Source organism: Dipodomys merriami, unplaced genomic scaffold (assembly GCF_024711535.1).
Source record: "Dipodomys merriami isolate MVZ:Mamm:240054 unplaced genomic scaffold, mDipMer1.0.p SCAF_24, whole genome shotgun sequence".
NCBI lineage: Eukaryota > Metazoa > Chordata > Mammalia > Rodentia > Heteromyidae > Dipodomys > Dipodomys merriami.
In genome coordinates, this window is record NW_027203826.1 from 16,904,470 (window position 1) to 16,919,580 (window position 15,111).

General features: G+C 42.3%; 1 protein-coding gene across 4 annotated transcripts in view; it reads right to left on the bottom strand.

The window, feature by feature from the left end:
- Rgl1 (ral guanine nucleotide dissociation stimulator like 1) overlaps positions 1-15,111 on the bottom strand; it is a 246,838-nt gene that overhangs the window by 120,351 nt on the left and 111,376 nt on the right. Inside the window, exons 1-2 of one of the 4 annotated variants that reach the window (XM_070034280.1) lie at positions 1,683-2,031; positions 582-692 (exon numbers count right to left, since the gene is read on the bottom strand). The exons of 2 other annotated variants lie outside the window; for them this stretch is intronic. In XM_070034280.1, coding sequence (XP_069890381.1) covers positions 582-692; positions 1,683-1,709 — 138 coding nt within the window. In that variant the 5' untranslated portion in view covers positions 1,710-2,031. Of the gene's footprint in view, positions 1-581; positions 693-1,682; positions 2,032-15,111 lie in introns of those variants that run through there. One more of the 4 variants, XM_070034279.1, reaches the window with a different exon arrangement.

Genomic DNA, 15,111 nt, shown 5'->3' on the forward strand with positions numbered 1-15,111 from the left:
GGAAGCAGCATGTTTCCAAAGTCCCCCTCTGTTCACACTCAACATGGAACGTCGTGGGCACTAAGCTTACAGTTGTCTCCTTGTGGGCTAATAGAAAGGAGATCACCCTGGGAACACTGCTACCCCTCTGAGGAATCAGGTCTGGAATGGTCTGACCCCTGAGCATTCTGGGTATCCTAGAAGCAGGGGAGAGAGTGCTCTCAGCAATAGGTGACTTGGGGGGGGGGGCAGATGCCATCTGGACACCCCCTGCTTATGACTCTTCTCTAACCAAGGGCTGCTATTTTTCTGTGTCCCTTTCTGCCACTCCTTACCTAACCTATTTGTCAGATACCTTGAAAAGTTTCTCCGAGATTCTGAATTATTAACAAAGGTAGAGAAGATGCTTTGGAAAAGACTGCCAGTACAAAAACAGACCTGTGCTACAAAGTTGCAAGCTTTTGGTCATTAGTAGTTTCCTTTTCAAGGCCAAAAGAAGAAAAACGGAAAGGGAAAATAACACACTGCCTTTGCTAAAATAATATTCACCGACCAACAGATTCTGAAATTCCAAAGTTCACCATCGCTGTGGCTTTACTCACCCCGAGCCATCTTGCGCCTTTATTGGCTGCCTGTTGAATCTGGACTCTTTTGAGGGTGACATTATAAACAGCTCCTTCCTCTACCTCTTCACCCCAGTCCTGAATCGAGCTCTGCCAGGGACAGAATAAAGAGAAAGAAGAAGAAGAAGAAGGAGAAAAAAAAAAGAAGTTATTATTTTTCCTCCTTGCTAACCACAATCTATCCCAGCTGCGTCGCTGCTCTCCAGGAGACACAAGCTGGGCTGTTCAAGATTTCAATGAGAGCAACCCAAGGCACATTGCGACAGAGTGAACGCTGAGATTTTCTTGGCCCAGAGCCCCTTCCTGGGGTATCAGGATGCCCCTGACTTTGCCATTTTCTTATTTTTCCTAGACTCGCTCACCTATCTTGGTTTCTTTTCAATCTTTTTCTTTTCATTAAAAAAAAAAAAAGCTACAGCAACAACTGTAGTTTACTCCTGATTAACTTTTCCCCTAAAGTAAAAGGAAAAAAATAACTCATTTGTTTAAAAAAAAAAAGTTGATACTTTTTAAAGTGACTCGATCATGTGAGCAAACTGCACTTCGACTCAAGACACAAACAAGTGTTTAAAATGACAAAAGTCTCACTCCTTTGGAAGTAAAATGGCTTGCATCTCCCCCCTCCACCCCTTTCTTATTGTTGTGGAATCCAAAAAGTGAGCGGGGGTGGAAAGTTTTTATTTCCGTAAAAGAATCTGGCAAGTGCAGAAAAAGCAACACATCCCGGCGCAGCCCAGACTGCGCGCGGGCAGCGGGCGACCCCCGGGGGTTCCACGTCGCCAGCGAAAGCTTAGGTCGGGGTTTAAAGAGCTGCCGGCGAGAGCGCGCTGGGCGGGCGCTTCCCCGCGACCCACAGCTCCTTCTACCAACTTCCCCGTCCGGCACCCCGAGGTCCGGGCGACGGCCGGGAGAGGAGGCAATGGTTTACCGGGAGACGGCGCGGGGGAGCGGGCTGCGCGAGCCGCGGCTCCCAAGCCCGGGAGCGCCCGGCTGGGTCCCCGGCCCCGGAGAGTGAAGCCCGCCCCGGGAAAGCGGGCGAGGATGCCCGGCTCGGAGAAGAAGGCGGCGAACTCTCGTTACCATTTTAGCTTGCCAAAGCAATTTCATTCTCAGTTTTCTCTCCGGTTCGCGCGCGCCTCATGATGCGCCCTGCTCGGAGGCCCAGTCCCCGTCGGGTCCCGGTCCCGGTCCCGATCCCGATCCCGAGCGGCCGCCGCGCACACACACGCGCTGCCGCCACCGCCGCCGCCGCCGCCGGTGCGCGCGACTCCGGCCACAAAGGGAGCGCAGCGAGCGAGCCAGCGAGCCTGGAGCGGGGAGCAGACTCCTCCCCACGCCCCTCCGTGATGTCAGGCTTTCCTGTTTGTGCCTGCGAGCGCACTCTCCCTTTCTTCCATCCCAGGGACCGAAGTCAGCGCGAAATCTTCTCGCTGGCGCCGCCGGGATGGCCAAGTCACCCTTTTAAGTTTGTCAGGCTTCCCCTGGAGGCCACCAGGTGCCAAAACAGGCCGAGTGCGGTGGGGGGTGGCGGGCTGTCTGCCTTCTGCTTCCTGCGCTAAACAGGAATGTAGAGACGCCAGGGTCCCAAGTGCTCCTTTTAAAGGCCCCTTGTCTCTTTAGTTTCATTAAATCAGTGTCCCTCCAGTGAGCGCAGCCTAGAAGTTTTGCATTAAGGGCAGAGGATACCTGGACATCCAAAAACATGGCCCTGGAGCTGTACCCCGTCCTGCTGCGAGGGCAAACTGTCAGAAAAATGGGCCAGCACTTCATGCAGCCATGCCTCCTGATAAGGGCTGAGTAGCTGGCCTTTTGGTGATGAGAAGGAGATAAAATAGGGAAGGGTTTCGCTGGGTCTGATAGTATGGCAAGTGGGCCATCGGTGGTCCAGAAAGTTTTGGGTCCCTGTCAGTAGAGGTCCTGGGCGGGGCTGGTGGTCTGTACTGTGGAGGACACAATGGGACCAAAACTTGAGGGAAAGCCCTACTTAAGACCACCACCGGCACGAGTTTTATCATCATGGAAAGATCTGGGCTGGGACTGAAGATGATGACATGGTAAGGCAAGTTAAGGCACAGTGCTAGGCTTTGGGTAATAAGTATACCATGAGCTAAGAAGCTAGAAAGTTAAGTGTACACACGTTCCCAGGAGAGCAAAATGAGTGATGGAAAGGGTATATCAAGGAAAACCAGAAGAACCTTTTTGGACACTGATGTGTTCAAGTTATGGCATCCATCAAGTTCCCTTCGCACAAGCAGAATCTACAGGACTCAGTGACTGGAAGAACGCTCTTTATCAAATCGAAGTGGTTGTTTTTATGATTTAAGGTGGGGGGCGCGGGGCGGGAGGGGAAACAAACACACATACACTAAGTCATTCTGTGGGCAGGACAGAGTGTCTTGAGTGTCCAGAGAAAAGCCTCCTGGAGGTCCTACCTCCTGGGGTGGTTAAGACAACCTCGGGACTCCAGCCCAACCCTACAGGATGGAGGTACTGAGAACTACAAGAGGTCAATGGGGACAGTTAACTTCTAAGCCTAATTTCACCTCTCCTTTGAGCTGATCTTTGCCTATAAATTTCTTCTTCAGAAGTAAGCAGTTTTTCTTAACCACACTCCTTCCAGGAAGCCTCCTTAGGACAAGGAAGCCAAAAACATTCCGGGCTTCTCTCAGGTTTCACATGTCCCCTCCCCCTTCCTGGTAGAGGAAGCCCTGGGCTGACCACCTGGTATCTAAAGTAAGGGGGCCTTGGTCTCCACTTATCCTGCCCCTCCACTTCTGCATCCGTAGATGGGATGAAAGAAGATTGGATGAAGTAATGTATGCAAATCATCTAGCACATGATAAGTAGTACAAAAAAAAAAAAAAAAAAAAAAGTCTGGCCTCTCCTTACTGCACTTCCTCCCAAACTCTCCTGACCCAGACTCCATGAGAAGGGGCTTTCTGTATGGAGTGTTGGAGCTCTGAAGTGTCCTCACTCAATTTCTTCACACTTAAGAGGGGTTTCCCAATAATAGTGATTAGAATTTAACCTGGTAATGTATGTGACTTTGTGCAAATCATTTTCTGCAAAAAAAAAAAAAGAATGACAACAACAACAACAACAAAGAATGCCAGCTTTTCATTACATAGAAACTGTTACAGTTTACAAGGTTTTTATAGTTACTTAAAAATATTTCACCTGCAGGCAATGTAGTCAGTATTGCTTTTTGACAGGTACTTTTGCATTCAACTATTCCTGGGAAGTTTGTAAAAGGATAAACCCATCTGCCATTCATGACTCAGTTTGAATTTACTTACCAAATTGCACGACTCCCAGGTCCTGAGATGACAGATAAAAGGCTGAGGATCACAGTTTGAAGCCTACACACTCAGGAAAGTCCATGAGATTCTTATCTACAATTAATCACACACACACAAAGTGGAGCTGTGGCTCAAGTGCTAGAATACTAGCCTTGAGCAAAAATGAGCTCAGGGACAGAGGCCAGGCCCTGATTTCAAGACTCAGGGCAACACCAAAAATAAAAGAGAAGCAATGAGAGCTGGAGTCATGGTTCAAGTGGTAGAGTACCTGGTTTGCAAGTTCAAGGCCCTCAGTTCAATCCCAAGAAAGAAAAACTTCTTTCTTTACAGAGAAATAAGGCAAGAGCAAGAGAGAGAGAAAAAAACAACAAAACAATGTTTTATAGTTTTCCATGTGTAAGTTTATTCCTAATTTTTTTGTGATTAAAAAAATGAGATAGGGTCTTGCTATGTAGCCCAGGCTAGCTTTGACCTCAGGATCCGCCTGCCTCTGCCTCTTGAATACCTAGATTATAGGCATAGACTGTCATTTCTGGGTATTTTACTCTTTTTATGCTGTTAACAGTGATTGCTTTCTTAATCTCATTTTCAGATTATTGGTAATACCTAGAAATACAACTGATTTCTGTAAATTAACTCTGTATTCTTCAACATTACTGGATTTATTACTTCTAATACTGTTTCAGATACCCATATCATTCAAAACTATCTACAGTTTCAGGGCAATCTCTATCCAAAGCCAACTTCTTTTTTTTTTTTTTTTTTTTTACAGAAATGGAACAAATAATCTTAAAATCCATGTGAAATCACAAAGGAACCCAAATATCCAAAGCGAGTTTGTGATTATAAAACATATCACAAGGCTGCAATAACCAAAAAGTACTTTTTATAAATACAAATGAAACAGAACAGACTGCCATAAAATAAACCCAACTATATCAGCTGATCCTAAATGAAGTGCCAAGGATACACAATGGGGAAGCGATGGTCTCTTTAATACATGGTGTTGGGAAAACTTTTGACCTGGGGCATGGCCCAAATGGTAGAATGCCTGCCTAGCAAGCAGAAGGCCCTGAGTTCAAACACCAGCACTGTCCCCTGCCTCCAAAAGAAGAAAGAAAACTGGATTTTCACATATAAAAAAATTAAATTGAACCCTTATTATATCTCTTCTTCCTTCCCTCCCACCCCCCCCACACACACATAAACACAAACTTATGCATAAGACCTGAAACTCCTAGAAAAAGCACAAAAGGAAGGCTTCGTAACCTTGGTCTTGGCAGTGATTTCTTGGATATAATACCAAAAGCACAGCAGACAGAATCAAACATGGACAGGTGGAACTACATCAAGCTAAAAAGCTGCTGCACAGCAAAGTGAACAACCAACAGAGTGAAAAGCAACCCTTAGAATAGGAGTGAGTATCTGCAAAACTTTTAGAATCTACTGAAGGGTAGGTAAGGAGTTTTTGCAACTCAACAGCTAATCAAAATGAGCAAAGGACCTGAACAGACATTTTTCTGAAGAAAGGCATAAAAGTAACAAGTATATGGAAATAAAAAAGATGATTCACATCACTTATCATTAGAAAAATTCGTGGTTCAGAGGTAGAGTGCCTTCTTAGTAAGCACAGGCCCTGAGTTCAAATACAGTACCAAGAAATAAGTAAGTAAATTTAATAATAAAAATAAACCACGTCAAAGTGAGATATCACCTCATACTTGTTAGGGCAGCTATTATTATTTGTGTGTGCATGTATACACGTGTGCGCATGTGTGAGTACACAAGTCCTGGGGTTTACACGCAGTCTGGGCGCTGCCCCGAGCTTCTTTGCTCAAGGCTAGCACTCTACTCCTTTGAGCCACAGCTCTACTTGCAGTTTTTTGTTTTGTTTTTGTTTTGTTTTGTAATTAATTAATTGGAGATAAGAATCTCATGGACTTTCCTGCCCACTTGGCTTTGAATCTTGATCCTCAATTCTCAATTTCCTCAGTAGCTAGGATTACAGACATGAGCTATTTGGCACCCAGCTTTATTTTTTTTTTTAAAGATTGACACATGTTGGTAAGGATTTTGAGAAAATGTAACTCTGGTATGCTAGTAGAATTTCGATTGCTACAACCACCAAGAAACCAGATGGTGATTCTTTAAAAAGAATTAAAATAGAGTTATTGGAAGAATTTAAATCACGAGCTCAAAGAGATAACTTCACTCCCATATTTACTGCAATACCATTCATAATGGCCAAGATATGGAAACAACCTAAAAGTCTACTGGTGGATGAATGGATTTAAAATGTTGACATAACGTTTGTACAGATGGAGGAGAATGATGGAAGGGGTGACATTGATGAAGATGCATTGTACTCATAAACTGACCATGTTAAATTGAATCCCTTTTGCATAACTGCTTCAAGATAATTTTTAATGTGATATAAGGCCAGATAAAGTGGCTTTTGCATATAATCCCAGCTACCTAGGAGGCAGAGATAAAAGAATCAGTTTGAGGCCACTAACTAACAGACAATCAGCTAGTAAGGCCCTATCTCAAGAAATAAGCCAGGGGTAGTGACTCACACCTGAAATCCCAAAAAACTAGGAGGCAAATGGAAAGAGAATCACAATCTGAGGCAGGGAACAGCAAATACATGAGACCCTTTGTGAAAAACAGACTAGAGCGACTAGAGCAAAAAGTGCTGGTGGCATGATTTAAATGGCAGAGTACTTACTTGCTTAGTTTGTTGCTTGGGGGTTTTTTTTGTCAGTCATGGGGCTTGAACTCTGGGCTTGGGTGCTGTCCTTGTGCTCTTCAGCTCAAGGAGAACGCTCTACTGCTCGAGCCACAGCACCACTTCCGGTTTTCGAGTGGTTTATTGGAGATAAGAGTCTCACAGACTTTCCTGCCCGGGCTGGCTTTGAACCGAGATCCTCAGATCTCAGCCTCCTGAGTAGCTAGGATTACAGGCGCGAGCCACCGGCACCTGGCTTCTCACTTCCTTAGTATTTGTGAAGCCCCAAGTGTAATCCCCAGTAGTCCCCCTCAAAAAAAAAGTAATATGCATGTAATAGAAACTTAGTGTATCCGAAAAACGAAGGAAAACCTGTTGTTTGTGAGTTCTGTTAATGTTACCTAGAAAACAGGCTATGCGAAATAAGCCAAACACAGAAAGACAGATACTGTATGATCTCACTCACATAAGGAATCTGAAATAGTCAGAATAGATGCAAAGAGTGAGATGCTGGTGTCAAGCAGGGTGTGGGGAGAAGTGGAGGTAATGGTCAAAGCACACAAAGCTTCTGTTATACAAGGCAATCACTTCTGGATATGTACTATCTAGCATAGTACATATAGCTACCAGTACTACATTGTTTAGTTAAAATCCTCTAACACAGTAGATGTTATATAAATATACCCACGACAGAACAATAATGGGGTACAGGAGGAAAGTTCTGGGAGGCGATGACTACAATCAATGCCTGGATGGTGGAATGACTTCAAACTCACCAAGCTGTATACACTAAATAAATTCCACATTCTACACATCATTCATACCTCAATGAGATCATCAGAAGAAAAGCTTGACTTGAAGATGACACAATCAATGCTAGATGGCTAGGAATAACAAAGCCTTGGTTTTGTTAGCCTCAAACTCAATGGTGGAGTATAATGTCTTATGCTCTGGCAAAAGTTTCAGAGAAAACAATCCCAAGAGGAGTACAACAATGGTAAAACTACGTAAAGGAAGGTAAATAAGTGTGTGGTCATCGCCTCCCTCCTGCGTCCTAAGAATACTGAGTATGAACTGTCTCCACCTACTACAACCATTACATCACAGAATAATTGGAAAACCTTTCCCACACACTCTTAGTAGATGGTTGGATGAAAGTGATAATAGGCATTTTGCATTATTTTCTTAATAAACTACATCTTCCGTCATTCTATAGATGCCTAAAAAAGTTTGAAGGACATAAACAAATCAATTCTTTTAATTCTTCCCTTCAATAACAACAAAGACTTGTGAAAGGCAAGCTACTTACACTCCTTTAAACAGCCCTACAAAAGGCTTCTGCTCACATCCTTCAGGCTTGCAGGCTATCTTGCTTACTAATTAACTTCCTCTGCTCAGCTTTGCCCTAACATTTGGGCATCCTGTTAGGGCTGTTTCCAGCTATGAAAACTGGGATTGAGAAGGGGGTGCAGACTGCATGTTAGTATGTGTGAGGCCCTGGGTTCTATCACCAACCCTAGAGTTAAAACATAAATCAAAACACCTGGAGTACCCCTATTCACCTACTTTTTGTTTGAACTTTCAACCTGACTTTGCAAAGGGTACAAAGCCCATCGCGCTTGGTTGAAGATAGTAGTTCTTTGAACACTTTTTTTTTTTTTTTGGTTGGTCGTGAGGCTTGAACTCTGGGCTTGGGCGCTGTCCCTGAACTCTTCAGCTCAAGGCCAGTGCTCTACCTCCTGAGCCACAGCACCACTTCCCGTTTTCTAGTGGTTTATTGGAGATAAGAGTCTCATGGACTTTCCTGTCCTGGCTAGCTTTGAACTGTGATACTCAGATCTCAGCCTCCTGAATAGCTAGGATTACAGGCATGAGCCACTGGCGCCCGGCCCTTTGAACACTTTTTAAGGAGACACTTGATTTCATTTTTTGAGACCAAAGTGATTTATAATCACAGAAACCCTCTAAGGTATGAGCTAAAATTCTCAATGATCTGTTTGTTATTAGCTTCTCCCAGGTAGGCAAGCAAATGATCAGCCAATTTTAGACAGACCTGCTACAACTGAAAAAGAGGCTGTCCTCTTTCAGGGCAAAAAAAAAAGAAAAAAGAAAAAAGAAAAGAAAGAAAACAGGAGAAATATAAACAAATAACACTGAACAGATGGCTGGCCAAAGTCAAGGTTTCTCTGGCCATGATGGCAAACATTTTCAAGTAATACTTTACCAACTGTTAGTGGCTGTCCCTAATTGTTGAAGATGCGGTCCTGAGAAGAGGCTGGAATACTGTTTGTAAATTGCCTAATAAGCATTATTACCTCATCTAATTACAGATTTCTGGAAAAGAAAAAAATGACACATAGTCAGAAATTTTTCACATTGATTAAAAAAACCCAAACACAAACAATTGGCTCAGACCAAGTGCCAGGATGTGTGACCTGCAATAAAAGTCCATAAAGGGGAGATGAGTAATAACCTGATGCCTCCAAGGGCTCTGACCAAGATTCTCAAGGAGTTATTGGGCAATTAGCCAAATTACATCCTCTTTCCAGCTAAGGGGACCTTGTTTTTTCATAATAATGGTGTTGGAATGATACTGGACCCCAGATTTTCTAGAACTAATACAACCAAGAGGCTAAGAATGATGACTTCGCAGTCAGAGAAATCTAGAATTGAGTCCTAGATTCAGAAGTGATGAATCTAGGACCCCTTTAACACTTTAACACTTCTAAGACTATAAGAACTAGGAAGATAAATACCTTCTTTATTGGCTCATAGAAGGAACTGAGATAATCTGCTTTATACCTTTACACAGTACCCAACTGTAATTGTATAGACAAACACAGGCAGACAGAGAGGAAGATAGATGGGAATATGAACACTTTTCTAACTGGCTGATAGAAGGAATTAGTTGAGATAATCCACATTAAACCTTTAGCACAGAATCTAACTATGGGTAGATTAATTAGATAGATATAAATGATAAATAAGTAGATAGATAGACTGATAGATGATAGATGTTACCAATTCAGGAAGTGCTTAATAACTGTAGTTGAATAATGTAAATCTTAGATATCATTTCCATCTTAAAGTTGCTTATGCTTGCAACGCAAAGCAAAGACATAAATGAAATAATTGAAGAATGACTTTACAAAGCCAGAGAAACGCAAGCTAAATGGCCAGATCAGGGCAGACAGAGCAATGTGTTGCACAGATACTGTGTCAACTGCTACTTTTGAAGAAAAAGAGAAACATGCTTTGAGAGATAAAAAGAGGGGTCTTCTAGTAGAGGTCATGGCAAATTCAAAGGAGTTAGAAAGAGATGAGATTTGGAGAAGTGGACCACATAGCCTAGGAAAGTGAATGTAGAAAAAGTAGCCTGCTGATGGATATTTTTTAGTTTTTCTTAAAGAATAATTTTGAGGCCTGAGGCTTAAGTAATAGAGGAGGACTTGCCTAGCAATCATGATGTGATACCATGAGTTCAATCTCCGGCTCAAAAAGAAAAAAGGGAAAGAAGGGAGGGAGAGAAAGAGAAAGAGAAAAAGGAAGGATGGAAAGAAGGAAGCAAGGAAGGAAAGAGGGAAGAATGGAGGGAGAGAAGGAAGGAAAGCAAGAGAAAGATAATTTGAAATGATAAAAACACATGTCAAGGGCTGGGAAGGTGGCTCAGTGGTAGAGTGCTTGTCTTGCATGCATGAGGCCTTGGGCTCGACTCCTCAGCACCACATAAGCAGAAAAAGCTGCAAGTGGCACTATGGCTCAAGCAGTAGAGTGCTAGCCTTGAGCTGAAGAGCTGAGAGACAGTGCTCAGGCCCAGAGTTCAAGCCTCAAGACCAACAAAAAAAAAGTCAACAATACAATTCTAATACTAAGGTAAGTAGAGAGGTTCAGAGTAAAGTCTATCAAAGTATATACCAAATTATTAACTCCTGCACTGAGTAAAATACTTAAGAGTTCTAAAATAAAGAAGTAAATCTGAGAGGAAAAATAAATGTTGCAAGCTGACGGTAGAAGATGTGCCCAAAAAAAGACCAGGAACTGCAAAACATACATACATACATCATACATACATATACATACAGACATACATCATACATAAGCCATGGTTTTTAAGACTGGAACAATAGGACTTTGGTATGGACATGAAAGTAAAGAGAAACTGGTACAAAATTCTGCTTTGTAAAATAGGGTGAAAGAAAGTAGAGCTATTGCAGTGACAGAAAGGAAAATGGTGAATAGTGAGTGAGCTCACATTCAGAAGGTTATTGCAAACTGGATTCACACCATTCTTCCATCAGTGGAATAGTTTCACTGTGTGCAGACCACTGAAGGAAAGGCAAACATGTTGAGAGAGTAGAGAAGGAAAAAGAACCAAGAGATCTCGTGTTATGGTAATTGATGCCAAAAGGAAAGCTCACTATACTTAAAAATTCTCAAACTCAAGAAAGTTTTGGAATACAGTCTATGGGCTTTTTAATGTTTCAAACATGTTTCCCGCTTTATATTCTGCCACTATCATAAGATAGTTTTCCCTATTTGAAATACAAACAAAAGCTGTGAAAAAAAGGGATAATCAGTTATTCTATTCTGTGACACTCTTCAACAAAATGTAACCCAAGTTAATTGAAAGTCTTAGTGTGGTCAGTTACATAACACTAGAATTGCTGAATAGCTTAAACCCAGTGTTTTCCCAGAAATATTTGTCTTTTGGATGAAACCAAGAATGGAAAGTTTCTGCCTTAAAGGAGAACTTTGGGGAAGGTGGAAAGAGAAGAAAAACTTATACGATGGAAATCTAATTTGAATAAAAATGTACCAAAGTGTTTCAAATATGCTAATGGCTCACCCAGAGAGACACGGAAACACAGACACACCAAAACACAAAGAAAAGTGAATTCTACCATTTTAGAAAACCAATTGTGGACTCTCCATCAGATACTATCTTTTTAAAAGTCAGAAAATATCTCATATATTGCCTTTGCCAGGAACAAATTTAAACAGATCTTTGGTTCTTGTTATTTTCCTGTTCTGTTGGCAGAATTATCTCCTAGTAACCCATGTAAACCCTGTTTGGTCTACCAAGAAACTGCAAACATACTTGCTTAAGGACAGAGGTGGGGAGGGTTGTTATCTTGCTTTATGGAAATTCTATTAGGTGAGTACACACCTGCCCCTCAAAGCTGCCAAAGAATTTCCTCTATTCTCCCCCTTTCCTGTCTCCAGTGGGAGGGAGACAAGGAGATGGGGAGAGATGGAGAGAGAAAGGTGTCAAAAATAACTAAACTGATAGAATAGGCTAGGTTTCAACTCTAACATTAAAGACTGACATAAAAACTTAATAGTTTGGGGGAGTAGTAGTTGGGGAGGTGGGCAAGGAAGGGAAGGTAGGGGAAAAACAAAGGAGGAGGCAACAATGCTCAATAGAAAATGTACTCATTACCTTACTCGTGTAACTGTAACCCCTCTGCACAGTATTTTTACAATGAAAAAAAAGTATTTTTTAAAAACATAATAATTTCTCTCAACAGAAGCCAAACGGCAAGGCACCATAAAGAGATAATAATACAATGGTAATTTTTTTTCTTATAGCCAAATAGGCATTACTTAATATTGGTCAAAGAAATTTATTCTATAGCTTGCCAGAATTCCCTTACTTTACAATTGATGTGGCCTGAGCCTTAGGAAACCACCACTGACTCAAGACCATGACCATAGCATGAGGAGCTGCTGGGATTCTTGCACAAATACTCAATCTGGCCTAAGTTTTCAGTCGCCCCTGCCTGAGAAGCCTTGGGCGTAAAATAAAAACTGGGCAAGAAGATTATTTCTTTGTTGCTTTGTATGTCCCTCCCCCACAGTGTAACCCCCGCTTTCACTATATTTGATGTCAGTATAACATGTGGAGGAGATGGGAACAAACAAGTCGTTTAAGGATTCAGGTGGACCTGTTGCAACAATGAGAAGTACAAAATGTCATGTCAAAACCAGCTTTACAATGTCGGTGGGGGGGGGGAGGGGGGTATAATTGGGTGGGGGGAGGGGGGAGGCTGGGAAGGGAGGTGAAGGGTAAACAAAGGAGGAGGCTGCAATGCTTGGTAAGAAATGTATGCATTATCCTGCCCATGTAATTGTAGCCCCTCTGTACAGTATGTTCTCAAATAAAATAAAATAAAAATAAAAAACTGGGCAAGAATGATAAATACTTCAATTTGATGGTGTCTATACACCCATTCCAGACTCTGGCTGCCCTGGGGAATCCAAAATCAATGTCAAGGACCAGAAGAAATTAAGGTGACTTTGGGTGCAGAATTCCAGGACCAAATTGGAACTTCAATGATTTTGCTATGACTGGCAACAATGAAGTCAAGGGTTTCATTGTACGATGGCAGAGCAGCAGAATAAAGACAGCTCACTCCCTCATGCAAATAGAGCTGATAAACCAGTCTGTGACTGCCTATCTGTTGGAGAGCAAAGTAGAAGGCTTTCTTGTTTAACTTAGTATATATTTTAGTCTCTGTAACAGTACCTGGATCTATATCCCAAGTGATGTATCTGTTGAATAGAAATCAGTAGAGGGAAGAGAACTACAACATTACAAGGATGTACTCACAGGCACATGCTCTGATTCTGAAATTGTTCTGGTATTTTACCTATTTATTATCATGCAGTGAGCATTTACAGAGTGCCTTCTGTACCTCAGGCCCTGTGCAAGGCATGGCAAAATCAAAGACAAAGGCAGGGTGTGGGTCTCCTGATATTAAGAGATCAGAGGACCAATAGGCAAGGCTTATGTCACCTTCTGTTAAATGCGGAGGGGAGAGGTGCTACGGGAGCACACAGGCTAAGCCTGTAGGATCCAGGGACGTCATTCTAGAGAAAATGATCTTTAAAGTGAGAGCTGACAGATGAGATCGAATTGAGGGGAAGTATGAAGGAAGGGAGTTGGGAAGAGGAGAGCAAGCCAGGCAGAAGGAGCAGAATGAGAGCAAGGTCCATGAGTTTGAGGGATCACTGATCAAAAGAATCCTGGATATCATCCACTAGCTCACAAGTATACCGAAAGGGCTTACAGGGTACATTTTTTTTAATAAAAAAAGAAATAATACCGTATCTTCTCTTTTTGACAATTCATTTGTCTTAGTACAACAGTCCCAGTTCACAAGGCCAATAGGCCTAATAGGTCTGTAACAATATATAGTTTTTCTTATACATATATTCATTTGGTAAAGTTCTATTTATGAATTGGGCCCAGTAAAGTATTAAAAATAATAATGAACAGACTAAACAATGTACTGTAAGAAAAGGTATGTGAATGTGCTCTTTCTCTCAAGAATCACAATAATACCTAAAGAAAAAGTATTAAAAGAAAAAAGCAGAGTCAAGACAAATACTAGTATGTTCAGATCACAATGCACCACAGGTAATTGAAACTATGAATATGGGAGTCTTCTTTGTGTAATACACCAACTAGATGTATGTTCCTTAGAAGATGAGGTATGTTTGTTGGTGGTGGTGGTGGGAGTGGGGATGGTGGTGATGGTGGTGGTGGTGGTGGTGGTGGTGGTGGTGGTGGTGGTGTGTGTGTGTGTGTGTGTGCCGGTCCTAGCACTTGACCTCAGAGCCTGGGCACTGTCTCTGAATATTTTTTGCTCAAGCACTCTACTACTTGAGCTCCATTTCCAGCTTTTTGGTAGTTTACCAAACAAGAGTCTCACGGACTTTTTTGCCAGGGCTGACTCAGCCTCCTGAGTAGGTACGATTACAGGTATGAACCACTGGTGCCAGGCTTTGTTTAAGTTTTTGTAATCTTGTGACCCTCTATCAAAGATTAGGTGAGTAAGTAACCATTTAAATGGCCTCAGTAGAGTAGGTGCTATGTAAAGAGCCCTATATCTATAAGCATGGAGAACAGATGGTCACTGTATGTACTGACTGTACAAGGAGTACCCATGTTCTACAGAGTGCTTCTCTGTGGAGCTGTGAGGGAGTTTAGCATATAGAAGAGAGCCGCATCTGAAAGGATAAACTCAGGAAGCAGATCACCCTTCTCAAAAGCATCTAATCCACTGACGATCTGAACAGCATGAAAAGTAAAGGAAGGAGGGATTTTGTCCCTTTGGCCTCACTCTTGGAGCTGGGATGTCTCATCCTCTCTCTTGGGCTTACACAGGAATTTACATGATCTGCTCCACTGATTCGCAGGCCTTTTCACTCAGACTGAATTACGCACCTGCCTCTTGGGTCTCTGGCTTGCTGTGACTTCTCAGCCTCTGTGACTATGAGCTAAATTCTAATTCTGTATAGGCATCCACTAGTTGTGATTCTCCGGAGAACAACAGCTGATACAGGAGACAAGCAAGGGACTGAACAATGTAAACAGTTGGGTAGAGGGTGATTTTTTTAATGAAAACATCTTGAGTGAAATTCATAAAAAGGAAATAACATTGTATCTTCTGGGCACCAATGGCTGATGTCTGTAATC